The sequence below is a fragment of the Nematocida major genome (assembly GCF_021653875.1).
Source record: "Nematocida major strain JUm2507 chromosome Unknown 2389, whole genome shotgun sequence".
In the NCBI taxonomy this organism is placed as follows: domain Eukaryota; kingdom Fungi; phylum Microsporidia; genus Nematocida; species Nematocida major.
The window spans coordinates 21,850-46,641 of record NW_025952953.1 but is presented as its reverse complement, the minus strand read 5'-3'; the positions used below and the strand labels follow the sequence as shown (position 1 = coordinate 46,641).

The 24,792-nt window shown below is 44.2% G+C and overlaps 14 protein-coding genes across 14 annotated transcripts; 7 read left to right on the top strand and 7 right to left on the bottom strand.

The window, feature by feature from the left end:
* Positions 1-202: 202 nt before the first annotated feature.
* Positions 203-2,062, bottom strand: NEMAJ01_0715 (uncharacterized protein; the record flags this gene model as incomplete). Its single annotated transcript, XM_047914553.1, has 1 exon — positions 203-2,062. The coding sequence occupies one exon, from the start codon at positions 2,060-2,062 to the stop codon at positions 203-205; it is 1,860 nt and encodes a 619-aa protein (XP_047770510.1).
* Positions 2,063-2,822: 760 nt separating this feature from the next.
* Positions 2,823-5,630, top strand: NEMAJ01_0714 (uncharacterized protein; the record flags this gene model as incomplete). The annotated part of the gene is made up of 1 exon (XM_047914552.1): positions 2,823-5,630. One exon carries the CDS (start codon positions 2,823-2,825, stop codon positions 5,628-5,630), a length of 2,808 nt encoding a protein of 935 aa, XP_047770509.1.
* A 533-nt stretch (positions 5,631-6,163) lies between these two features.
* NEMAJ01_0713 (uncharacterized protein) lies at positions 6,164-7,909 on the bottom strand (the record flags this gene model as incomplete). The annotated part of the gene is made up of 1 exon (XM_047914551.1): positions 6,164-7,909. The coding sequence occupies one exon, from the start codon at positions 7,907-7,909 to the stop codon at positions 6,164-6,166; it is 1,746 nt and encodes a 581-aa protein (XP_047770508.1).
* A 707-nt stretch (positions 7,910-8,616) lies between these two features.
* On the top strand, positions 8,617-10,734 carry NEMAJ01_0712 (threonyl-tRNA synthetase; the record flags this gene model as incomplete). The annotated part of the gene is made up of 1 exon (XM_047914550.1): positions 8,617-10,734. The coding sequence occupies one exon, from the start codon at positions 8,617-8,619 to the stop codon at positions 10,732-10,734; it is 2,118 nt and encodes a 705-aa protein (XP_047770507.1).
* Positions 10,735-11,315: 581 nt separating this feature from the next.
* On the top strand, positions 11,316-12,986 carry NEMAJ01_0711 (uncharacterized protein; the record flags this gene model as incomplete). The annotated part of the gene is made up of 1 exon (XM_047914549.1): positions 11,316-12,986. The coding sequence occupies one exon, from the start codon at positions 11,316-11,318 to the stop codon at positions 12,984-12,986; it is 1,671 nt and encodes a 556-aa protein (XP_047770506.1).
* A 781-nt stretch (positions 12,987-13,767) lies between these two features.
* NEMAJ01_0710 (uncharacterized protein) lies at positions 13,768-15,387 on the top strand (the record flags this gene model as incomplete). The annotated part of the gene is made up of 1 exon (XM_047914548.1): positions 13,768-15,387. The coding sequence occupies one exon, from the start codon at positions 13,768-13,770 to the stop codon at positions 15,385-15,387; it is 1,620 nt and encodes a 539-aa protein (XP_047770505.1).
* Positions 15,388-16,103: 716 nt separating this feature from the next.
* On the top strand, positions 16,104-17,219 carry NEMAJ01_0709 (DNA primase large subunit; the record flags this gene model as incomplete). Its single annotated transcript, XM_047914547.1, has 1 exon — positions 16,104-17,219. The coding sequence occupies one exon, from the start codon at positions 16,104-16,106 to the stop codon at positions 17,217-17,219; it is 1,116 nt and encodes a 371-aa protein (XP_047770504.1).
* Positions 17,220-17,964: 745 nt separating this feature from the next.
* NEMAJ01_0708 (transcription factor SPN1) lies at positions 17,965-18,420 on the bottom strand (the record flags this gene model as incomplete). Its single annotated transcript, XM_047914546.1, has 1 exon — positions 17,965-18,420. One exon carries the CDS (start codon positions 18,418-18,420, stop codon positions 17,965-17,967), a length of 456 nt encoding a protein of 151 aa, XP_047770503.1.
* A 512-nt stretch (positions 18,421-18,932) lies between these two features.
* NEMAJ01_0707 (uncharacterized protein) lies at positions 18,933-20,471 on the bottom strand (the record flags this gene model as incomplete). Its single annotated transcript, XM_047914545.1, has 1 exon — positions 18,933-20,471. One exon carries the CDS (start codon positions 20,469-20,471, stop codon positions 18,933-18,935), a length of 1,539 nt encoding a protein of 512 aa, XP_047770502.1.
* A 542-nt stretch (positions 20,472-21,013) lies between these two features.
* Positions 21,014-21,325, bottom strand: NEMAJ01_0706 (translation initiation factor 1; the record flags this gene model as incomplete). The annotated part of the gene is made up of 1 exon (XM_047914544.1): positions 21,014-21,325. The coding sequence occupies one exon, from the start codon at positions 21,323-21,325 to the stop codon at positions 21,014-21,016; it is 312 nt and encodes a 103-aa protein (XP_047770501.1).
* A 465-nt stretch (positions 21,326-21,790) lies between these two features.
* NEMAJ01_0705 (uncharacterized protein) lies at positions 21,791-22,426 on the bottom strand (the record flags this gene model as incomplete). The annotated part of the gene is made up of 1 exon (XM_047914543.1): positions 21,791-22,426. One exon carries the CDS (start codon positions 22,424-22,426, stop codon positions 21,791-21,793), a length of 636 nt encoding a protein of 211 aa, XP_047770500.1.
* Positions 22,427-22,696: 270 nt separating this feature from the next.
* NEMAJ01_0680 (uncharacterized protein) lies at positions 22,697-22,957 on the bottom strand (the record flags this gene model as incomplete). The annotated part of the gene is made up of 1 exon (XM_047914518.1): positions 22,697-22,957. The coding sequence occupies one exon, from the start codon at positions 22,955-22,957 to the stop codon at positions 22,697-22,699; it is 261 nt and encodes an 86-aa protein (XP_047770475.1).
* A 65-nt stretch (positions 22,958-23,022) lies between these two features.
* Positions 23,023-23,433, top strand: NEMAJ01_0704 (uncharacterized protein; the record flags this gene model as incomplete). Its single annotated transcript, XM_047914542.1, has 1 exon — positions 23,023-23,433. The coding sequence occupies one exon, from the start codon at positions 23,023-23,025 to the stop codon at positions 23,431-23,433; it is 411 nt and encodes a 136-aa protein (XP_047770499.1).
* Positions 23,434-23,559: 126 nt separating this feature from the next.
* NEMAJ01_0703 (septin 6/8/11) lies at positions 23,560-24,309 on the top strand (the record flags this gene model as incomplete). The annotated part of the gene is made up of 1 exon (XM_047914541.1): positions 23,560-24,309. One exon carries the CDS (start codon positions 23,560-23,562, stop codon positions 24,307-24,309), a length of 750 nt encoding a protein of 249 aa, XP_047770498.1.
* Positions 24,310-24,792: the final 483 nt, after the last annotated feature.

The following is a 24,792-nucleotide window of genomic DNA, read 5'->3' as shown; positions in this document are numbered from 1 at the left end:
GTATAGTAGAAAACAAATAGAATATTTTCAAAGCACAAAGCCAGCATACCATAATAGCATATAGTAGAACCAGTAAGTTAGTACAACATCATTACGCCGTTACATCACTAGCACTGTATACTTAACCCTCAAGGGCTCTCATCTGGGAAGGACGGATTGACCGTATTTATACTTTATTTCCGGGATTCCATTAGCTTCTTCCCTACAGCAGCCCGGAGACTCTGCTGACGATTTCCTGGAGGGTTTCCGGGCCCACCTCCAGAGCCCCTGCCAGGAGCAGAAGGGACTTTGCAAGTTCCTGGTTGTTCGCGTGCGGGTTCTCCCCAAGGCGCTGTGCCATGATAAGAAGCACTCCCGGAATGACTCCTCGCACCTCCTGGGAGAGTCTCTGTATCTCCAGGACTTTCCTTCCAATTTCCTCGGGGGTTCCCCTGGGGATAAGCTCCGTCCTCTTTATGAGGCTGACTGCATTATCCCCGGAGGCTGCGATGCAGAGGGAGTCCCACAGGAAGTTCGTGACTGGGCTGTTGAAGTGTCTCACAATTCGGCCGACTCCTTCACTCTCGGCGTACTCTTTCTCCTCTATCCTCTGGACGAGAACTGACGTGAGAATCTCGAGGGTTCTCTCGCTGCTTCCTACATACGAGATCTTCAGGGCTTTATCCAGCTCTCCTGTTAGGATGTAGTACTCGGAGACTTTCGAGATGACTCTCTGCGCCTCTACGTTAGCGTATTCCCCGAGGGTGCTGTGGATCTTCCTTCCTGAAGCATCTATGCTCCCCAGAACAGCGTAATCCTCCGTGGCTATGAAGACTTCTGCAGCCAAGTCCTCCAGCCACTCCTGGGAGACGAAGGGGGATGCCATATTCACGACTGCGAGTCTCTCCCGGGCCTGCCTGAAGAGGGTGGAGATGCTCTGTATAGAGTGAATAAATAGCTCCAAGCAGAGGGTTTGCTCTGAGCGCGTGCTTCTTGCGAGGGGATAGTTCTCCGGGGCATTTCTTCGCATCTTATGGGCTATTCCGTACGAGAGGAAAAGGACTTCTCCTGCCGAGAAGGTTTCGTCCTGAAGGATTTCCATCGCCTCCTTCCACTCTCCGAGGACGAGAGCTGCCTGGAGGAGCTTTGTCTCCGTGATCTTTCCCCGGAGGAGCGAGAAAATGCGCGGATACTCCCTGGGACTCCCTGAGACGAGGATCTTATACCACAGAAAGTCTTCTATCGTGGTGATGACCTCCTGCGGGCACTCCTGGGCCTGCCTGAAGAGGTTCTGGAAAAGGGCTTTGAAGGGGTCAGCGGAGATGGGGGCTTCCTGGGGCTTTGCAGGCGTGCCCTTCTCCAGCCACGCACAGAAGTCCTCGTAGAAGTGCCCTGAAATCTCCTGGAAGAAGGGCCTGTTATTGTCTGCGAAATCCTTTGCCTCCTTCCTCATTCCTGCGCGAACAAAGTAGTACAGAACAGCAAAAACTGGGACACTTTCGTACATTTCCAGCCTGAACATTCCCCCGTGCTTTTTCTGGACGTATTTCAGGACTCCCCCCAGGGAAGAGTCTCTCAGGGCGTGCTCTCGGAAGGTGTCGGATAGGAACTGGAGAGGGGTCTGGTGGGAGGTTATGTACTTGTAGACGTCAAAGATCATCTGGGAAGTGAAGACGTTTCTTCCCAAAGTGTCTGATCTTTTTATGGAGTTGCACCCTTCTATTATAATATCGCAGAAGTCGTCCTTCCTCACGCGGTGCTTTGCCTTCGGGGAGGAGAGAAGGGCTTTTTCCTCCTTTATGAAGGTCTCCTTCAGGTCGCTCATGAATGCAGTGAGGGCATTTTCCACCTGGGACTCCCCGTATTCTACGAGCTTGTTCTCGAATATTCCGTCCAAGTATCTTTCTATCGTTATGTACTCGCTTTTTTCCTCGTATTTCATTATGTTTCCCAGCTCCTTGATTCTCTTTTCAAGCTCTGGGTGGTAGCTGTGCAGCTCCTTTGGCCTGTTTTTTATGGCCAATTCTATCTCAATCAGGGACATCGGATACTTTCTCAGTATGCACTCACTCTCTGCCTTCATCGAATAAAAATAAGAAAATAAAGTTAGTAAATATGGGAGGCACACAAGAGGAAGGGGGAAGCATGGGGAAGAGAAAAAAGAAGCACCGGGAGAAAACTATTCGCACGAACAGAAAAAAATGAGCATGCCCGGAAAAATCAGTGCATGAACTTAATATGGGAACCAGCAGGTCAACAGGAGTAAGTGCGTGAATAGCAGTATGCTACTAGAGAGTGAATTAGTAAGTTAGTAGAAGGCGAGTAATGAGTTGGTTAGTATTCGGCCTATTCAATAAGCAGATTGTTAATAGTAGGCCAACATCAACAAGCCAGAAGTGAGTCAACATTAATAATAAGTTAATAGCACTAATAACAGTAATAGAAACACTAACGTCAGCAATATTAACAGTAATAGACTAAACACTAACAGCAATAACAGAAGAAATACTGTACTAGCAGTAATACCAGAAGCAATACTAGTAATAGTAAACTAACAATAATAACAGTAATACCAGAAGCAGTAGACTAGTAATAGTAATAACAGAAGCAATACTGTACTAACAGAAGCAATACTGTAATAACAGTAATAACAGAAGCAATAGACTAGTAATAGTAAACTAGCAGTAATACTAGTAATAGTAAACTAGCAGTAACAACAGAAGCAATACTAGTAATAGTAATACTAGCAGTAATAACAGAAGCAGCGATCATCTGAGCTCCAAGAACGGGGGCGAACATGGCTTCTCCTGTGATATTTGCTTTTTGTTTTTGCTTTTGTTTTCATGAGTGTCTTCGAATACGCCAGCCCCAGGGCTCTTGTGCGGGTTATTAGCCCAGAATTCCAGAGGAGCGAGCTCTCTTACTTGAGCATGCGCTTGCAGGATGACATTTCAGAAGACAGGATTTGCGTGACGTACCTTCCCTTTCTCGCGCAAAGAGAGTTATTCACATACGAGCACTGCAGGAGTGTGCCCTTTCAGGACGTCTCCGTGGACGTGGAGAATCTCGTCATGGACTTCACGGGGTTGCAGGTCCAATTCCTGAACGGGGTCGACTTCTGCCACTGGAAGGGCCACATTCAGTGGCTTCTTCATCCGCTAAATAGGACCAGGAAGCACAAAATAACGGCCACTTCCGGGGATATAAACGGGTCTTTCCTCGTATTCGGAAAGTACTTTACAGTAAATGCCTGGAAAGACTCGATCCAAATCAACAACAAACTCCCGTATGCTGGGGATATGCTGCACTTCTCGGTGGAAAACATCAGCAAAAGACTCTCTGAGGGCAGCAACCAGAAAATCACCGCGAATATGCACTGCCCCGGGAGGGAGAGTCTGAACATCCAATTCTTCCTCCAGGAAAACTGGGAGAATCCTGCGGTTTCTTCTCTGCTGGAGGAAGTTCACGCTCCAAGCAGTCTTTTCCACGTCTCTCTCTTCGGGAAGTACTTTAGACTCCCCATTAGCAAGGAAGAGCCTGCGACCTGCAGCGACTATAAGACCAATCCCCACTGCTGCTGTGCGTACATCCAGTACCGGTCGGATGGAGACACTTTCGAGTGCCCTTTCAGCGAGTCCATCAGTGCCTCCTTAAAGAATCGCCTGAATACGCTTTCCTCCCTTTTCCCGCACAGTTTCCTGCTGAATAAGTACTGCACTCGATACCTGGAGGAATTCCCGAAGATATCCGAGAGAATGCAGAATTACCACGCCTTCATCTCCCGGGAGGAAAGCCTCCTGCAGAAAATACTCACACGCTCGGAGAGGGAGGACCTGAAGAAGTATGCAACGGAAAGTGATATTCTGGCCTTCTCTTCCGGTGTCTTCGGAGTCTCCTGCAGGGATACCTCAAAAAATCACGTTATCCTCCACGGGGGAGTTGAGTCCAGAGTGAGTGAAATCCGGAAGACTCCAGGATGGTATCCCACAAAGACCCCGCGGGTATTCGTGCTTGTGGGCGAGTCCGTATACGACGTATCCTTCAGGTGCTGCACATCCCTCGACTTCTTTGTGCTGGCTCACGTCGGAGTATCCCACGTCCTCAAGAACTTTCCAAGCACAAGCCAGAACATGCATAGCATATACATGGAGTACATCAGCATATTCACAATGTGCCTGCACAGTAGCTCCGTAGAGTACAGGAGACTGAGCGAGTTTTCGAATTATTTGGAGGTTTCCAGCAGGGAGTCACCTGAAAACAAGCGGGAGACTCTCCCTGTTTACGTAGGCCTGCACGATAGCATCGTCCATAGCATCGGAAGAATCGACCAGATGGAAAACAGAATTTCTCCACTGGACATTGAAACCCTCTATTTTACAACTGTCTTCCTCTTTATGATGTACAGCACGGACGTAAACAGCATAGTCGAGTGCATTTGCACGATTCCCGGAGTGAACTCCCTCCACATTCGGGCATGCACGAAGATTCTCTACTCCCTCCAGGAGTATGCGTATATCATTGGAGAGAATCCCGCGAATCCCGAGAGAGATTCTCCAGAAGATGCTCGGGCTGAGAATATCCCCGGGGGAGTCCATGGGAACAGTCCGAATTACGTGGAAAGAGCCGTGAAATTGCCTCCTGAGAAGATTCTCCGGGTATTCCACGAGCTCTCCCTCATGAATTCAGTCCCTTCTTACAGGGCGGAGCGGCTTAAGAGGGTGCTTTACAGCAGGAGTATACTGAAAGTGCCCGAACTGTGGATAGTTCTCATGGGGATATACGTCGATGCAGTGGATACTAACGAGTATACGCACATAAACGTCCACATTCTTCTTCTCAACAGGTACATAAAGAGACACTCCAGGATATTCGGGGGAAGTACTCCCTCCATAAAGAACAAGGAGGTCCTGGAAGAGTGGGATAAGTCGTGCAGGGAAGAGCCTGGAGGCGGAGGGCCAAAGCACATCCCCGCAGTGGTGTACGCCTACGAAGAAGAGACGGGGGCGTATTCTCTCTGTCTCTACAAGATCGTGGACCGGATATTTTCCTCCCTCGGGGAAAGAGAAAGAGAAATCGTGCGGGGAGTCTACCGAAAAAGGCAGAGCGTACTCCTCCACAGCCACGTATTCATTCTCCTGCAGCTTCTTGCGCTGAAAATAGAGAAAGCCTCGAGTCTCCGGACGTATACGAGCACCCTCAACTACATACTCAACGTATACATGCACTATTATACGGGGGAAAGTGTCCAAATTCCCTCCTACAACGAGACACTTTTGGAAATAATTTCAGAAATACAGAAGGTGAATCTGCAGTTCCTGGGGGAGTACCGCATGAACATGGCGATATACGGGGAATCCGATAGGATTTGGGCGCTTAGGAAGAAGAGACTTCTCCGAGACGCGATATACAACTTCTGCGTGTGCGAAGTGATACTGAGCAGGCGCATAATTAGGAGTAATTTACCGCTGCATTCGGAAGAGTGCGACTTTCCAGAGCGAGAGAGAAAGGTGTTCGACCTGCAGCACTATCTGGAGGAGTGGGTTCTTTCCCGCGTGGAATTACCAACTTCCCAGAGTACGCCCGACTTCGTGTACAGTATCCTCGTGCACTACCACCCGGAGAAATACGCATACATTTTCAAGGAAAAATAAACCCGAATAATTCCCAGAGTTGGCGCTTACCAAGGAATAGTATGTGTAGTTAGTAAAGGAAGCACGTACTCTATGCGGGCACTCGCCATAGAGCTATGATAGTTAAATACTAAGTCGCACAAATACAGATTATTACGATATTTAGCATAGGTTCCACTAGACTCTAACTTTGCCCTTGGAGATCCCGACTGGGAACTTTATGTAAACATACTTTCTCTCTTATCTCCTGAATATCTGTGCACGAGATAAAAGTTTTTCAGGTATTTATACTTTTTCCCCGATTATTTTCAGTAAAACAAAAAGTAACTGTTTACATTCTGTTATGTGCTTTCAGCATATATAGTCGTGATTGGTTACTGTTTGGAGATGAATTGGCATTTGTTTGGCAGCAGTTATAAACAAGGATATATTAAGTACAACAGTATTTAAGCACACCAATAAACAATAAAGACGTGAATTTCACTGGCACTTACAAGTAATGCTTAAATAACTCTGAATTCTCTACGTGTTTTTTAAATGTGTTTATTTTTTCTTTATGCTTGACTTTGTATTTCTTCGTATATAGCCATAGAAGAAGAGACTATGAATAGCGAAAAGAAAAGGCACAGCAGAACTTGCAACAAATTCTCAATTTTGGAATTTTTGTACTCTATATCCTCTGGATTAACAGGAACTGTTTCAACTATCACTGGAGTAGCTTCCTGTTGAATATTAACAGGATCTGTTTCAACGGTCGCCGGAATAACTGCCGGTTCATTAACAGGAGCTGTTTCAACGGTCGCCGGAATAACTGCCGGTTCATTAACAGGAGCTGAATTGTTGTTTAAGTGACTAGCACTCTGGTCAAAAGGCCGATTAGATTCCGGGGCTTCTTCCACTTCGTCTTTCACGTCGTCTTCCACTTCGTCATCATCTGATGATAGATCCCAATAAAAACAATCGTCCTCCTCGTATCGCATCATGGATTTCCTGAGAAGATCAAAATCTTTAATCTTAACCTGGAGATTTCTCGAATAGCTCTCTATCTTCGCCCATATAGCTTTCCTTTGAACTAGAGCCAGCCCTCTGTAGTTTTGGAAAAGGTTTAAAACCTCGGTTGTTGTGGTTTTTAACAATTTGTAGAATTCAATCTGCTCATTCAACTCCATGGCTTCCTCTGTGCCGTGTTCCAATGAGTCCAGCTTGCCAAGTATTTCGCGTGTTTTTTTCTTAAGATCATTTTCCCTTTCTATGAGTCTTTTCAGCAGTGCTTTTTTGTCTTTGTATTTGCACAGAATGAAGGAAATAAGCACTGGATCCACAGACTTTCTAAAGATATCTGCTCCGATGGGGTTAGACTTCTTTACATCGAGAATGCCGTCTAGTATTTTGGCATTTCTTTCGAGGTCAGCTAGACTTCTTTCCATGTAAAGCATCTGGTAGACAAATTCTTGCTCGAAAACGATGGCTCTGTTGTGGTGGTTGATGCTTCTGATTCTCTTCATCGTCTCTGGGCTTATGTCCATAGCTTCCATCTCTTTAACAGTTCGGAAGACGCTAACATACCTATAATCTCTGTATATTATGCCGAATGTTTCTTCAAGTACCTCATCCAGAAGAAGTTTCCCGTCTTTCTCAAGAGTGTACAACTCTTCCAGCGAGTATATGTTGTCAGAGCTTGAGATTGAGTTTTTCTGTTCGTATCTACTGCAGAAGCTATCCAGAGAGTAGTCGCAGTGGTCTCTGGTTAGAGCTAGCAAGCTAAAGCGTCTGGTTGTGATGTTAATAAGATGCTCTATGTAGTTTTTCGCATCCGACTCGCTGAATTTGCTGATGTACTCTATGACATGAATCATCTTTGCAGTTTCTGCTTCCATAAAGGCCTTTATTGTAGGCTCTCCGTCTATTTTGTCTTCTGTCAAGTTTCTTCGGATGAACTCACATTTTTCCGCACACTTCTCCAGTGCCGCTCTCCCGGTGAGTTCATCATCCATTTCATCCCCTAAAACGGCATTTCTGAAATCAAGCGCGCACTTCCCCTTGCTTTGCATTATAAAGCATATCGTGTTCATCTCTAAGATTCTAGAAAGGACTTGGATCTTGTTTTTCCAGTTTTCTTCGGCCTCCTCCGGGAATTCCATGTGTGTGCTTCCAATGAATATTTTGGAAAGGAAGCTCGGCCAGTTGATCGTTGGCACAGGAGCTAATACTTTGTCCACTTCACAAATGGCGTTTTGCTTGTAGTTTTCTAGTATTTTTTCGACGTTGATTTTTAGTGTTGCTGATTTCTCTGTATTCATTTCTGTTTTTGCAAAAAATGATCCGATATAATATATAGTTGCAAAGTTTTCAGTTTTTTCTGAAAAATCATCAGTAAATGAAAAAAAAAGCAGGGAGACAGAGTAGAGGGGGAAGAGCCCGTGCAAAATGAAACCTAACTTTCCACTGCACTATTTTGCAGATCTTTTCATGGGCGATCTATTGATATTTCGGGTGAGAAGCTTTTTTCCTACCCCACTACAACGGATGATTGTATGTGTGGTGAATTATTGGAATTTCCACAAAAAAATCGAAGAGGGTCCGATCATCACTTGATTGAATTTCACATGAGCTAAAACATGAAATTGATTGGCGATCGCTAAAAGTATAAATACGCGACACGATGTTAATTTCAGAGAAGAAAATGGCAAGAAATTCGAAGATTCACAAATCAAGTCAAGCCAAGGTCGACCGCCGGGACTCTCCACAGATTAATAAATCTTTAGTGGAGCTTGTATTAGCCCATAGCCATAATGAAACCCGGATTTACGACAATAATAGTTAGTGAGTAAGTAAGTATAATAGTAAGTAAGTATAATAGTGAGTGAGTATAATAGTGAGTAAGTGAGTGAGTATAATAGTGAGTGACTTGGTAAGATGTATTTACACTATACTATTATAACCCGAGCCTTATTATTCAGTTACTTCCATCCTTCTATGGATAAATAATATTTTATTTTTGCTTCCTATGGAGTTTGAAAAGTACATTTCAGAACGCATCCGACTCTTCGACAGAATAAAGTCAGAGCAGACAGCAGGAAAGAAAGAGCCCATAGAAATAACCACAGAGTTCGGGAAGCACGCAGGAACTTCCCACGAAACAACGCCTTTCTCGATCTCCAAGCAGGAGAACAAGAATCACGCGAATTTCATCGTTGCCAGAGTAAACGGCACCCTCTGGGACGCCCACAGGCCCCTGGAAGAAGACAGTACAGTTGAATTCCTCACTTTCGACGACGAAGAAGGAAAGAGAGTCTTCTGGCACTCCTCCGCCCACATCCTCGGAGAAGCCTGCGAGTCCGCCTTCTGCAGCCTCCTCTGCCTCGGCCCCCCAACAGACTCCGGATTCTTCTACGAAATGAGCATGAGCAGATCCGTAGTCCCAGAAGACTATAAAGTCCTCAGGAAGGAGATGAAGAGAATCGTCAAGGAGAACCAGCCCTTCGAGAGACTCGTCCTGAAAAAGGCACAGCTCCTAGAAATGTTCGCAGATAACCCCCTGAAGGCAGAGCTCATCTCCCAGAAGGTCCAGGAAGAGAGTACAGTATACAGATGCGGATCACTCATAGACTTCTGCCTTGGCCCGCATATACCCCACACGGGATACGTCAGGGCAATAGACGTACTCCATAACAGCAGCGCTTTCTTCCTCGGGGACTCGAATAGACCCGTCCTACAGAGAGTCTACGGAGTCTCCTTCCCCCAGAAGACACAGCTCCTGGAGCACCTGAAAAATCTCGAGGAGGCAAAGAAGAATAACCACAGGAAGATCGGGAGTGAGCTCAGCCTCTTCTTCTTCTCCCCGTACAGCCCAGGGTCCTGCTTCTTCCTCCCGAAAGGAGCCTTCGTTTACAACGCCCTCGTAAACCTCATGCGAGAACACTACAGGAAGAAGGGATTTAAGGAGGTCATTACCCCGAATATCTTCACAAATGAACTCTGGGCAAAGAGCGGACACCTCGAGAAGTACAGAGAGGATATGTTCTGCTTACACGCAGACGGAACAGAAATGGCCCTGAAGCCCATGAACTGCCCTGCTCATTGCCTGCTTTTCGAACACTTGGCTTGCTCGTACAGGGAACTCCCCCTTAGGATAGCAGACTTCGGAGTCCTCCACAGAAATGAAGTCTCCGGAGCACTCACAGGACTCACGAGAGTCAGAAGATTCCAGCAGGATGACGCCCATATATTCGCACCTGCTAAGGCAGTCGCAGGAGAGATACGAGATGCCCTGGAGTTTCTTCGGGAGGTTTACACTCTCCTGGGATTCACATACGCAGTTAGCCTTAGCACACGCCCGGAGAAGTTCCTGGGAGAAGTCGCACTTTGGGACACGGCAGAGAGCCAGCTGAAGAGCGCACTCCAGGAAAGCGGTCTCCCGTGGACTCTGAACGAGGGAGATGGAGCCTTCTACGGGCCGAAGATAGATATCTCCTTGTGCGATGCTTTGGGGAGGAAGCACCAGTGCGGAACAATTCAGTTGGACTTTCAGCTTCCGATCAGGTTTGATTTGTCGTTTGCTGGGGCAGAGGGAGAGAGGGAGAGACCGGTTATGATCCACAGGGCAATCCTCGGAAGTGTCGAGAGGATGACGGGAATCCTCCTGGAGCACGCACGCGGGAGACTGCCTCCGTGGATAAATCCGTCGCAGGTCGCAGTGATCCCCGTGTCACCCGCAGAGGGAGAGTACGCCCGAGAGGTGCAGGGGAGACTCAGGGAGTTGGAGGTCGTTGTAGATCTCTCGGAGAGTACGCTTAATAAGAAGATTCTTAACGCGGAGAAGAGCAAGTTCTCGTATATCCTTATCGTGGGGAAGAGAGAGGCAGCAGAGAAAAGCGTATCTTTCAGGAACTTGCGCCCGGGGGAGACGCTTTATTTCCCGCTGGAGGATGCCCGGGAGATGCTCCTGCAGGCGGTGGGGGCGCGGGTTCGAACCCCGGGGGAGATTTTGAACTTTGTCCCGAAGCCCAGGAAGAGCCCCGGAGTCCCGGCAGTCTCCCAGGCGTGGGCGTGTCTTGAGAGGATACTCGCAGGAGCTTGCGCGCGGGTGTTGGAGGCACTGCGCGGGAAGGTGAAGCCTGAATGAAAACCTGAAAACCTGAATAAAGGCCGCAGTTTCACTTGCACTTTCTGCTGATGGGCGCAGTTTGTCCGCTGTTCGGCTTTCCAGGGATGCGAAGGCCTGATATTATTGGGCTTGCGATGATGGCCTGAAACTATGATAAAAACGTCTTTTTCGTCTTTTTCGTCTTTCGTTGGGAAATTAATCAGTAGAGATAACGGCTGATCTGTGGTGAAGTTTGCACTGCACGTATGCGAAGAGCTGTATACGGGAAGTGCCAGTGAAAATTACATCTTTGTTTTTAACCTGCTTAGATGCCTGTAATATCCGCATTTCTCTGGCCTCCCACTCCTGGAGTACATTTATTGGCCTTCTATGCAGTAACCAATCACAAGAAAATGGTTTCAGCATAATTATCCGCTGGCTGGTGGGGTAGGAAAAAAGTTTCTCACCAGAAAAATCAATAGATCGCCCATGAAAAGATCTGCAAAATAGCGCAGTTGGAGGTTAGGTTTCATTTTGCACGTGCTCTTCCCCCATACCCTTTTCCCCCTCCTACTCTGCCCCTTTTTTTCTTTTACTGATGATTTTTTGCAAAAACAGAAATGAATACAGAGAAATCAGCAACAGTAAAAATCAACGTCGAAAGAACAATAGAAAACTACAAGCAAAACGCCATTTGTGAAGAGGACAAAGTATTAGCTCCTGTGCCAACGATCAACTGGCCGAGCTTCCTTTCCAAAATATTCATTGGAAGCACACACTTGGAATTCCAGAAGGAAGCCGAAGAAAACTGGAAAAACAAGATCCAAGTCCTTTCTAGAATCTTAGAGATGAACACGATATGCTTTATAATGCAAAGCAAGGAGAAGTGCGCGATTCATTTCAGAAATGCCGTTTTAGGGAGTGTCATGGATGATGAACTCACCGGGAAAGAGGCACTGGAGAAGTGTGCGAAAACAAGTGAATTCATCCAAAGAAACTTGACAGAAGACAAAATAGACGAAGAGCCTACAGTAAAGGCCTTTATAGAAGCAGAAACTGCAAAGATGATTCATGTCATAGAGTACATCAGCAAATTCAGCGAGTCAGATGCGAAAAACTACATAGAGCATCTTATTAACATCACAACCAGGCGCTTTAACTTGCTAGCTCTAAGAGATAAACACTACGGGATATGCCCCCTGGATAGATTCTGCAGTAGATACGAACAGAAAAACTCAATCTCAAGCTCTGACGACATATACTCGCTGGAAGAGTTGTACACTCTTGAGAAAGACGGGAAACTTCTTCTGGATGAGGCACTTGAAGAAACATTCAGCATAATATGCAGAGATTTTAGTTCTGAGAATTTCTTCCGAACTGTTAAAGAGATGGAAGCTATGGACATAAGCCCAGAGACGATGAAGAGAATCAGAAGCATTAACTACCACAACAGAGACATCGTTTGCGAGCAAGAATTTGTCTACCAGATGCTTTACATGGAAAGAAGTCGAGCTGACCTCGAAAGAAATGCCAACTTACTAGACGACATTCTCGATGTAAAGAAGTCTAATCCCATTGGAGCAGATATCTTTAGAAAGTCTGTGGATTCGATGCTTATTTCCTTAGTCATCATAGCCGATGATAAAGAAGAGGTGAAGGAAAAACTCAACAATAAGAGAATAGAAATTGAGAGAAACCTAGACCGAACACAGAATATGCTGAACCTTAAGCCATACGGCACAGAGGAAGCCAATGAAATGTATACGCGGATTGAATCATGCCAATCGACAATTGCCTCAATAGACGAGGCTTTAAACCTTTTCAACGACTACAGCGGGCTGGATCTAGTTCAAAAGGAGGCTATATGGGCGAAGATAGAGAGCTATTCGAGACATCTCCAGGTTAAGATTAAAGATTTTGATTTTCTCAGGAGCTGCATGATATACTACGAGGAGAACGGTGGTTGTTTTTCTTGGGATATATCATCAGATGATGACGAAGTGGAAAACGACGTGAAAGACACTGTGAAAGACGACGTGGAAGACGACGTGGAATCTAATCGGCCTTTTGACCAGAGTGCTAGCCACTTAAACAACAATGCAGCTCCTGTTAATATTCAACAGGAAACTATTCCAGTGACCGTTGAAACAGTTCCTGTTAATCCAGAGGAAATAGATCACCAAAATTCCAAAATTGAGAATTTGTTGCAAGTTCTGCTGTGCCTTTTCTTGTCGCTATTCATAGTCTCTTCTTCTATGGCTATATACGAAGAAATACAAAGTCAAGCATAAAGAAAAAATAAACACATTTAAAAAACACGTAGAGAATTCAGAGTTATTTAAGCATTACTTGTAAGTGCCATAGATGGATACACTGCAAAATCTAGCATAAGTTTCCGTGGATGTTAGTCTGGGCCTGTAAAGTGTGGAGATGCTTCTGTCTTCTCTCCTGCGGCATCTTCAACAGGAATTCTTCTTTATCCCGTGATACATCACTTTATGATTCCATCAGTATATTGCCCTCTCGAAATAGCGGGAATATATAGAGAATTCGCCCGAATAGTAGCTGAAATGCAAGATGAATCCGGGCTATTATGCTTAATTCGAGCAGTGAATTGTTTCTGCTGGATGGTTTAGTGTGGAGTATTTGAGATATAATACGCCGAATCGATGCGAAGAGCTGTAGTACGGGAAGTGCCAGTGAAAGCCACGGCTTTATTTTTAACCTGCTTAGATGCCTGTAATATCCATATTCCTCTGGCCTCCCACTCCTGGAGTTCATTTATTGGCCTTCTATGCAGTAGCCATTCACGAGCAACTATGCTTTCAGCATACAATCATCCGTTGTGGTGGGGTAGGAAAAAAGTTTCTCGCCCAAAAAATCAATAGATCGCACATGAAAAGATCTGCAAAATAGTGCAGTTGGAGGTTAGGTTTCATTTTGCAAGTGCTCTTCCCGCATACTTCCCCCTCCTACTCTGTCTCCCTGCTTTTTTTTCATTTACTGATGATTTTTCAGAAAAAACTGAAAACTTTACAACTATATACCGGATCATTTTTTTGCAAAACAGAAATGAATACAAAGAAATCAGCAACACTAAAAATCAACGTCGAAAGAACAATAGAAAGCTACAGAAATCACTCTCTTCTTGGCGAAAAGAAAGTATTAGGTCCTGTGCCAAAGTTTAACTGGCCGAGCTTCCTTTCCAAAATATTCATTGGAAGCACACACTTGGAATTCCAGAAGGAGGCCGAAGAAAAGTGGGGACTATATTCTCAACTACTTTCTAGAATATTAGAGATGAACACGATATGCCTTATGATGTACAGCACCGAAAACAGCGCGGCTGCTTTCAGAGATGCCATTTTAGGGAATGAAATGGATGAAGAACTCACCGGGAGAGCGGCAGAACTGCAGTATGCGGAAAAATGTGAGTTCATCCGAAGAAACTTGACAGAAGACAACATAGACGGAGAGCCTACAATAAAGGCCTTTATGGAAAAAAGAGCTGCAGTGCTCATACAAGAATTGGAGACTATCTGTGCCTTCAGTGGATTGGAGAATAAGAACAACTGCATAATGCAGCTTTTTCACATCGCAAACAGACGCTTTAACTTGCTAGCTCTAAGAGATGAACACTACGGGATATGTCCTCTGGATAGATTCTGCATGAACTACGAACAGAAAAACTCAATCTCAAGCTCTGACAACATATACTCGCTGGAAGAGTTGTACACTCTTGAGAAAGACGGGAAACTTCTTTTGGATGAGGCACTTGAAGAAACATTCATCACAATATACAGAGATTTTAGTTCTAAGAATTTCTTCCAAACTGTTGAAGAGATGGAATCTGTGGAGATAAGCCCAGAGATTATGAAGCAAATCAGAAGCATCAGACACCACAGAGAAGCCATCGTTTGCGAGCAAGAATTTGTCTACCAGATGCTTTACATAGGAAGAGATAGAGCTGTTTTCGGAAGAAATGGCAAAATACTAGACGGGATTCTCGATGTAACGAAGTCTAACCCCATCGGAGCAGATATCTTTAAAAAGTCAGTGGATCCAGCGATTATTTCCTTAGTCATAGCCGACGATAAAGAAGAGCTGAAGGAACAACTCAACAATAAGAGAATAGAAATCGAGAGAAACCTAGACCGAACACAGAATATGCTGAAGTTTATGCCACACAGCACGAAGAAAGCCAATGAAATGTATATGATGATTGAATTATACCAATTGACAATTGCCTCAATAGACGAGGCTTTAAACCTTTTCAACGACTACAGCGGGCTGGATCTAGTTCAAAAGAAGGCTGTGTGGGCGAAGATAGAGAGCTATTCGAGAAATCTCCAGGTTGTGATTAACGATTTTGATTTTCTCAGGAAATACATGATACGCTACGAGGAGAAAGCGAAAGCTCGTCTTTCTGGTAAGTCATCAAATAATGACAAAACGAAAGATAATGTGGAATCTAATCGGCCTTTTAACCAGGGTTCTAGTCACTTAAACAACAATGCAGCTCCTATTATTCAACAGGAAACTACTACAGAGATCGTTGATGCAGATCCTGCTAATCCAGAGGATATAGATCTCCAAAACCCCGAACTTATGAAATCTCTGCAAATTATGCTGTGCCTTTTCTTGTCGCTATTCGCAGTCTCTTCTTCTATGGCTATATACGAAGAAATATGAAGTCAAGCATAAAGAAAAAATAAATACATTTAAAAAAAGCGTAGAGAATTCAGAGTTATTTAAGCATTACTTGTAAGTGCCATAGATGGATACACTGCAAAGTATCACAATTCTAATAGGTTATTGCGTAGATGGGCCTAATAAAGGGGTGTATTAAACACATAGGCATTTAAGCAGGCAAAGCCCAACAAATAAAGGCTGCAGTTTCCCTTGCACTTTCACTATTACAGGTCTTACTAAATACATCCATAGAACTATCCTATAACTATCATACAGAAATACTCTACTAAATACATCTTATAACTATCCTATAACTAACTCACTAACCATCGTACTAAATACATCCTATAACTATCTTACTAAATACTCTTACTAAATACATCGTACTAACTAACTATCTTACTAAATACTTTTACTAAATTCATCTTACTAAATACATCGTACTAAATATTCCTACTAAATACATCTTATAACTATCCTATAACTATTGTACAGAATTTTATCCTACTAAATACTCTTACTAAATACTCCTACTAAATACATCTTCTTATAACCAACTTACTAACTCAACTTACCAAACACTCTTACTTACTTATTGACTAACTTATAACCATTCCTTACTCTATCTCCTGGACTAACTAGCAGCTTTCTAAGACTATCCTGTGAATCCTCTGTGAATCCTCGGGAGGGGAAAAAGAGAAAGTAATTTTTTTAGTATGAGAAGAAACGGCTTCCAGACGCTGTACAGAGACGCATCCCCAACAACGTATACGATGATCGACCATAGAAGACACGTTAGAAACCGGAGAGAAATCTACAGCTACATCGAAAGGTACAAGCAGCTCCCAGTGGCAGCTGCTCTCTCTCGGGAGACAGAAGCTGAGGACATAAACCAGCACTTCTCCTGCAAGATCTCAGCAGCTGCAAGTCCCGAGGAAAGAGACGCCTTCCTCCAGGGAGAGACTCGCATCTTCAGCCTCCGTCTCGATCAGACTCCGAACGTGGAGATCTCCCGGGTCTTCCTGGAGGCTTATCTCCGGCATCTCCAGGGAGAATTCTCTCACCGCCAGGAGGAAGGGACTTTTCTCGTGGACTTCTCCGGGGGAAAGACGGGAGAAATTCCGTGGCTTGGGGAGGGAGTGAATCCCCTCGCAGAGTCTGCAATTCGTGCGTGGAAGGAGGCTCCACTCGAAGTTATCGCGCACTTTACGAAGTTCTACCGTCTCCCAGGGCGTTCTATCGGGGGATTCATTCGATCCGGTCCGAGTGGGGTGAAGAGTCTCCTCCTCCGGGGGTTCCAGGACATTCTCGCGAACTCCCTGCACGCCCTGAGCCTCTCCCTCGTTCCTGCAGAATTTTCTGTTCCCGCCAAATTTTCAGGTTCTTTTTCAGGTTCTTTCCCCCATGAAAATCCCCTAATCGAGAAGCACCTTCCCCCGTGCGTCCAGGAAATTCTGCGGAAACTCCAAGAAAAAAAGCACCTGAAATTCGGGGATCGAACCGAGCTAAACAACTTCATGCACTCCGCAGGCATTCCCCTGGAGGAAACTGTCTCCCTGTACCGGAGGCACTTCTCATGCTCTCCCTCGGAGTTCGACCGACAGTACAAGTACAGCATCCAGCACGCGTACGGTCTCGTGGGAGGAAAAATTCAGTACGGACCCCGAGGATGCCGGGTTATTCGGGGTTCCAAGGGGGCAGACTCTGTCGGGTGTCCCTTCTCCGGGTCTGCGGATCCCTCGGGGGCCTGTGCCCGGACCCTTCCCGGGTCTCCCTCCTCTCCCGTGGAGTCTCCAAGCGAGTACTACGCGCGTGCTCTGGGAAAAAAGTAAATGTGCTGTCCCGGAATCGAACCGAGCACCTTTCGCGTGTTAGGCGAATGTGATAACCAACTACACCAACAGCACATGACAAACATATCCCCATGGGTGGAATCCGGATGGAGTATTACTATTAGTACTATGAGTTAGTATTACTATTAGTACTATGAGTACTATGAGTTAGTATGAGTTACTATTAGTACTATGAGTTGGTATGAGTTAGTATGGGTTGGTATGAGTTAGTATGAGTTAGTGTGAGTTACTATTAGTACTATTAGTACTATGAGTTGGTATGAGTTACTATTAGTACTATGAGTTGGTATGAGTTACTATAAATATTCGGGTTATTACTATGTCTTACTGTTGCTTATTACTGTGCTGGATTATATTATGTTTATTTCTTGCTGGAATATAATTATTGCTATGCTATGATATAAATATACTATAACTACTGCTAGACTATTAAATGCTGCTGGAATATAACTATCTCTAGACTATAACTACTGCTAGACTATTAACTACTTCTTTGGACTATTGCTGGAATACTGCTGGAATATTACTATGATATAACTATAATACTACTACTGCCATACTATAAATATACTATAACTATTAACTACTTCTCTAGACTATCTCTATACTATAACTATTAACTACTTCTCTAGACTATCTCTATACTATAATATTAGTATACTATTACTATAACTATGCGATGCCTTCTTCTGCTGAGTCTGCCTTTATTTTCCCGCTCTCCTGCCTAGTACCCTTCTGCATCGTCCTCTGTGGCGAGTTCTATCCACTTGAGGCTGATCTGCCGGGCCAGTCTCCGGATGCCCTTTTTCTCGTACGGGTTCTTCGAGTAGAAGAGGACGATCCGGCCTATGCTGCTCTCCTGGAGATGGTCAACTTCCGGCTCTAAATGGTATAATATCTCTAAAACAGCCTTCTTCACGTCGTCATGCGGCAGGGAGTGATCGCTCATTGGCTCCAGCCACTTCTTCAGGGAGGAGAGAAGCCCCATGTCCAAGAGCTCTTCTTGTTTTTTTCTTTTTACGAGTTTGCCGTAGACGGAAGAGAGTGCATTTAGTTTGTACAGGGCAGGTCTTCCTTCTCTATTCGCTGCAAAATCAGCCTCGCTTGCTCCGTCTAATTCCGCCAGAATTTCCTGGGCCTGGAGATTTCCGGTGCTGCCTGCACTGTTCTCTTCGCTCATAAAAACAAAAATTGAAAATTCCCACTTTTACAGTTGGCTACAGTTGGAACTCCGTGGAGATATTATTCCATCTTCTGGACCATGATAGTGATATGGAAAGAGTGTATGCATGAGGTACCTCTCACGGGCTCCCTCTATGCGAAGTTTCTCCTCCTGCGAAGTCCTCCCGAGAGAGTCCCAGGAGAATGAACGCGCAGAAGTACGCTATAGTACTATAATCTCAGTATAAGTATAGAATAAGTATAAGTATAGAATAAGTCTAGGATAAGTATATGTATAGCTATAACTATACTATTACTACAATAATAACAGTATTATAACTATAATATACCATTGCTACAATAATAACTCTAACTATACTATTACAATATACTATACTATACCTATAACATATTACTCTAACTATAACAGTATTATAACTACAACTATACTATATTACTATACCTATAACATACTATATTACTCTACTATATTGCTATGACACTCTCCTTTTATTATGTTTTCTCCATTCCCTAGCAATTCTGCGGGTATACTCTCGATGTAAGCTCAGAGACAGTCTGTCTCTGCATGTTCTGGGGTACCAGGTGCAAAATATACGTTGGATAGTTATCCTGTATCCAGGGCATTCCCAGGATGAGCTTTACGTTATTACTTGGCACGAGAATGAATCTTTGGACGCTCTCACGCTCTCCCACACTCACGGAAGCACTTACACTCCGCACCCGAGAGAGTCCTCCCTCTGCCTTCCCAGGTCTATTCAGGAAGTTCTCGCTCGTAAAGTCTATCTCAGAATCTCCTCGGATTTTGAAGAGTCCCAGCATCTTCTGAGACTCCGTCGTTATTAAGTTTACGTCCAGTCCTGCGTTCAGAATAAAATTTGCATTTACTCCGTTCAGAAGTCCTTCTGCACTGGGAACACTCTCAGAGACTCCCGAGAGAAGAAGGGCGTAGTTTACGTTGTGATGCGATAGTTTCCCAGGGAATGTGCTACCTCGTGCATTTACAGCGTTCCCTGGGGTCTCCTTCTTATTCCGACTGTTCAGGGCGTAGCACTCTTCGTTCGTGTGGGTGCTGATCCTGTGATGAGTGCAGTATACGCCTGTCCTGGGAGTATTCCCACTCTGTGCGCTTATACTCTGATTATTCTGATTATTCTGGTTATTCTGTTGAATATTCTGATTATTCTGATTGTTTTGTTGATTATTCTGTTGATTCGGGTTATTTTGTTGAATATTCTGGTTATTCTCTTGATTCTGTTGATTATTCTGTTGATTCTGTTGATTCTGATTGTTCTGTTGGGCTTCTTTTATGAGGAATTCGGAAATTGCAGACTCTTTTCCTTCGATGTACTCCAGGATCTTCCCCCAGGACATTCCCTGGAGGGATTTCAGGTTTATCCACTGCTTCGTGCATATGCATAGGCCGCTCTCTATTTGCGCGCTCAGAACGTGTCTTTTTATCTCTGGGCTTATGAGACCGACTCTTTCCTGCGTCTCCACGGAAGAAGTGACTCTCCTCACGTAGTCCCGGAAGAAGAGAAAGTCATCCTGCCGGGCACTTGCATGGGAGGTAGATCGCACGGATAGGAAGGCATGCCTCTTCAGGACCTTCAGTGCTTCTGGGAGACTTTCTCTTCCTTCGTATAGATCTCTCAGGGTGGGAGAAGTCGCTTTCCTAAGGACTTTCATGTAGGAAGACTCTTCTACCTGCCCGCACAGGAGGGAGTCTATGAACATGTGCTGCCAAATGTCGTAGTGCGAGAGATCGTGCTCGTTCAGGAGGGGGAAAGTCCGGGATTCAGGGAGTTCTGAGTCCTCCCATGAAATTTCGACACTTTTGAAGGGAGTGACTGTATCTGGGCGGGAGTGCTGGTTTGGCTCTAGATTGAAGTACTTATCAAGGGCCTGGAGGATGTCTTTTCTCTCTTTCGGCATCTCCTGGAAGATCAGGAAGTGCTCGAAGAGACTCAGGGCAGGCTGGCAGTAGAATCTTTTTGCTTCGTTTTTAGTGGAGAAATACGGGAGTCTTTCCGGTGAGTTTTGGCTGTGCATCTTTTAGATGAAATTTTGCTTTTTTATTTATGCCGAGAATATCAGAGATTCACCAGAGGAGTTGCAGTAGTAGAAGAAATAGATCGTAATAGTAAGATAATTAGATAGTGAGATAGTAGTATAGCAGCAGAAGGATAGTTAGGATCTTGCCGTAGCAATAGGATAGTGGTTAGTTAGGGCGTGATAGTTGTTATATGATAGTAGTAGTATAGTTAGATAGTAATAGTATAATAGATAGTATTAAGATAGTAATAGTATAGCTATAGGATAGTAATAGTAATCTAGTTGGAATAATTAGATATTAGTAGTATAATAGATAGTAGTATAATTAGATAGTAGTAGTATTAAGATAGTAGTAGTATAGCTATAGGATAGTAGTATAATTAGATAGTAGTAATCTAGTTGGAATAATTAGATAGTAACAAGATAGTAGCAACCCGAATTACTATGATATAGTATACATATACGCTGGTTTAGTTGGTAGTTATCACTGGATATATCATTCGCTGTATTTATTGCCTCTTCTGAGTCTAATACGCCTGCTAGTTCCCAAAGAACACGACTTTAAGCGAGGGAAATACCTCCTGCAGTTTTGCCTGTATCTTTGCGCCCTGATCTCCCTGCATTTGTATGATCTTCTTGCCCTTCTTTTCGTCCATGACGATAGTTCCGTTGCAGCTGAGCTCCTTCTTAAGGTCGTTCAGGAGTTTGTTTATGTCGAAATTCTCTGGGATATTTTCCACTGTCGTAAGCCACTTTCTCCCTTTCCTGTTTTGCTTTCTTACGTGTATCTCGTTGTCTGCAAACTTTGCCTCATCATCGGAAAAAAACACCTCTTCGCTTACATCGCTCATGCCTGCTTCTGCAAAGAAAAGAAAAGAAAAAAAGAAAAGAAGACTCTGCGCAATTAATCAGCGAATTAGCGAGTGAATGAGTCAGTGAATAAATATAGTATAGTATGTGAGATAGTTAGTTAATAAGTGAATGAGTTAGCTAGTTAGTAGGTGAGTTGGTTAGTTAGTGAATGAGTTAGTTAGTAAGTGAATGAATGAATATAGTATGTAAGTGAATGATGAGTTAGCTAGTTACTTAGTGAATGAATAATAGTTGATGAATCAGTGTGTTACTTAGTTAATGAATGAATCAGTGTGTGAATGATGAGTATAGTATAATATGTGAGTAAGTTAGTTAATGAATATAGTATGTAAGTAAGTGAATGAATAGTCAGTGAATAGTTAATAGCCCGGAGTAGTGACTTAGTAGTGAGTGAGTAATAAGTGAGTGCTTGTGTAATAACCCGAATAACCTGAGATGTGCTTTTATTTTAAGACGGTTTCTGCCTGTGCAAAAATCCTCTCAGAAACCTCCTGGAGTCTCCCCACGGAAAAGTCCAGCAAATCAGAGAAAGCCCGCCCTGAAAGTGGCCCTGAAATCTCCGCGTAGGAAACTCCCAGGCCGTGCTTTGTGTAGGGAATTGCCAGGGTGAGGCTGGAATGGGAGCTTTCTTCGCTTTGTAGAAGGTCCAAAATATGGGAGTTATGGGACTCTGGGGATGTTGCTGCTGTGGTGCTGAAGATCATGTGCTTAATTGGGACTTTAAATCTTACGAGTGCAAGGGAAATGCTATTTATAAGGGCTGAAAGGAGGGATCCATTGTCACAAATGACTCTTGCTGAGATTGTGTATGTGTGTGTATCTAGGAGGATTGGAGTGAAGATATTTTCCAGGGAAAGTTCGTGATTTTCACGATCCCGGGTTATTCGGGGTGACGGGTTGTTTGGGGCTGCAGTTTCTGAGGGGAGAATCTGCACGGTCAGAGGCTTCTTCCCGGGACGAGGGGCACGTGCGAGCTCTGTGTGCACTTTTGTGAGGCCGCACGAGAACAGGACGTGCTTGCTCGTGTCGATGTGGATCTCCCGGTGCTGCAAGTTCGTTCTTCCGTCTTCTCTTTGCATAGGCGTGCTTTAGCTTAAAACTGAAATAAAAATATTATTTATAACGCACTGTGCACAAAGTGGATGTGTTATAGCACTGCGTGGATTAAGTATAGTGCTATGCCTTCTATTTATTATGTAGGGTGCACAAAGCGTTGTATTTATTGCACAGTGTGGGCGAAGTATAGTGGCATGCCTTCTATTTATTATGTGCTGTGCAGTAAATACTAGAATATTCCGCCATTTACTGCACACTTTGCACTAAGTATGCTACTTATGCTACACTGTGCACTAGTTACTGCCCGTGCCCTTCTCCTTTTGATCGACCCAATCGGCGTATACGTCAATGCTCTGCGAGAGCTTGTTCGTGTCGCATCTGTGCATGGCCTCGCAAAAGGCACACTTTGCAATGCCTTTGTTTTTTATTGTATCCACCGTGCACGTGACTGTGCCCTCCCGATTGCACTCCAGGCACGAAAAGTTTTTGTCTGGCCGGGTTATTCGGGGTCCTGACGCACGCCTTTTCCCCCTCTGCGTCTTCTTCCTCGCCATGAGAAAAGAAAATTTTCCAGAATTTACAAAAACCAGAAAAGCAAAATTTCAAAGCACAAATTTTTATGAGCTGTATTTTCTGCAGGGTTATTCGGGGAGAGCTCGGACCTGTTTTAAGCGAGACAAGCCTGCACGTTGTAATTGCAGATATAAGCCCAGCAAGCAGGGGCCATCTTCTATTTATACCGAAATATCACTCAGAAAAAATAGAAAGTCTACCAGACGAGTATTTATTGGAGACTTTGCTTCTTATGAAGAGAGCCGTGAAAATTTTAAACTTTAAAGCGTACAATATCCTGCAGAACAACGGGCACGGCCAAACAGTTCCCCACGTGCACTTTCACCTGATACCCTACGACGAAGAGAGAAACGAGGGCCTAGAAGCCTCTTTTAGCGCATCAGAAAAGGCTCGGGAAACCTTCTCTGAGGATGTGAAAATGTACCGGGAGAAACTGCTAAATTTAGGGGAAAAATAAAAATTGGGTTGAACCTGAAAATATTTGTTTTCCAAAAGAGGAAGTATTTTGGACCTGAAATGTTTTTATTTCTGCTACACTGTCGCAAAAAAAGTAAATAACCCGAATAATAACCCGAAAAACAAGATGAAGTACGAAAGAAGGCAAAAGCCCCTGAACATCCTCCTTGTGGGCGGATTCAACACGGGAAAGACAGAGTTCATAAGAACCCTCGCAGGGACTGAACTGGAGTCTTCGGGCGAGTCCCCAGAGCACGAGCTGCGACTTAACACGCGCAGTGTAAAAATTACTGAATTACGGGGCTACGGAAGAGACCAGAACACTCCGGAAAAGCTCGCAAAAATAGACCATTTCGTGCGAGACAGCTACAAAGGATTCCTCATGCAGGAGACAAAAATAGACAGGAACCCGTTTTTCGACGATAAAAGAGTCCATTTGCTCGTTATTTTCATTTCTCCTGCAGGAATAGGCCTGAAAGAGAGCGATATTTCGCTCTTAAAAATAATGAACAAAAAGGTTAACATCCTTGTTGTTATTCCGAAGTGCGACTATTACACGGCAGAAGAGCTTTTGGATTTGAAGGGAAAGATTGCTTCTTTGCTGAAGGCCAACGAGATAGACACTTTTGGCGCGGATTCTGGGGAAGATGCAGTTATCTTCAGCCTTTTCAGTGGAGAAAAAAATGTGAAGACTCTGGGTTATTCGGGGGCTTACGAGCATAGAGATCATGCGGTGGGGGTTTCCACGGTGAAAGAAGAGGCACATTCTGAGTATTTGGCCTTCCTGGAGTTCATAGAGAAATCGCATGAGGACTTGATAGAGCTGACGCATGTCCACTTTTATGAGAGGTATAGAAGCGCCATGCTGAGTGAATAAATTTGAAAAATATCAGATTCAGGTTATTCGGGTTGCCATATATAGTAATCCTTTTATTGTGAAAAATAAACATCCAAAATGGACATTTCCTTTTCGGGTATCCATCGGAGACACGACAAAAATCATCTACTACACACTGCACAGTAAGTCTAGCAATTAGTAGAGGGTGCACAGCAAGTCTTAGAATAGTTTTCTATTTGCTGCACACTACATGCTAACTCTTACCAATTGTTGTACACTATGCAGTAACTCTTGCCACATACTTGGAACTTATACTACACAGCACAGTGTGTTGTATGCTGAAAGTATAGTTGATGGAAATGGGTTATTGCTTAGATGGGCCTAGTTAAAGGGGCTGCATACCAGACCAGAAGGGATATATTAAGCACTGCCTATATAGGCAAACCGAGAAATAATAAAGGCCATGAATTTCACTTAGCACTTCCAGTATTACAACCCAGCAAGCAATCACCACTCTATTTT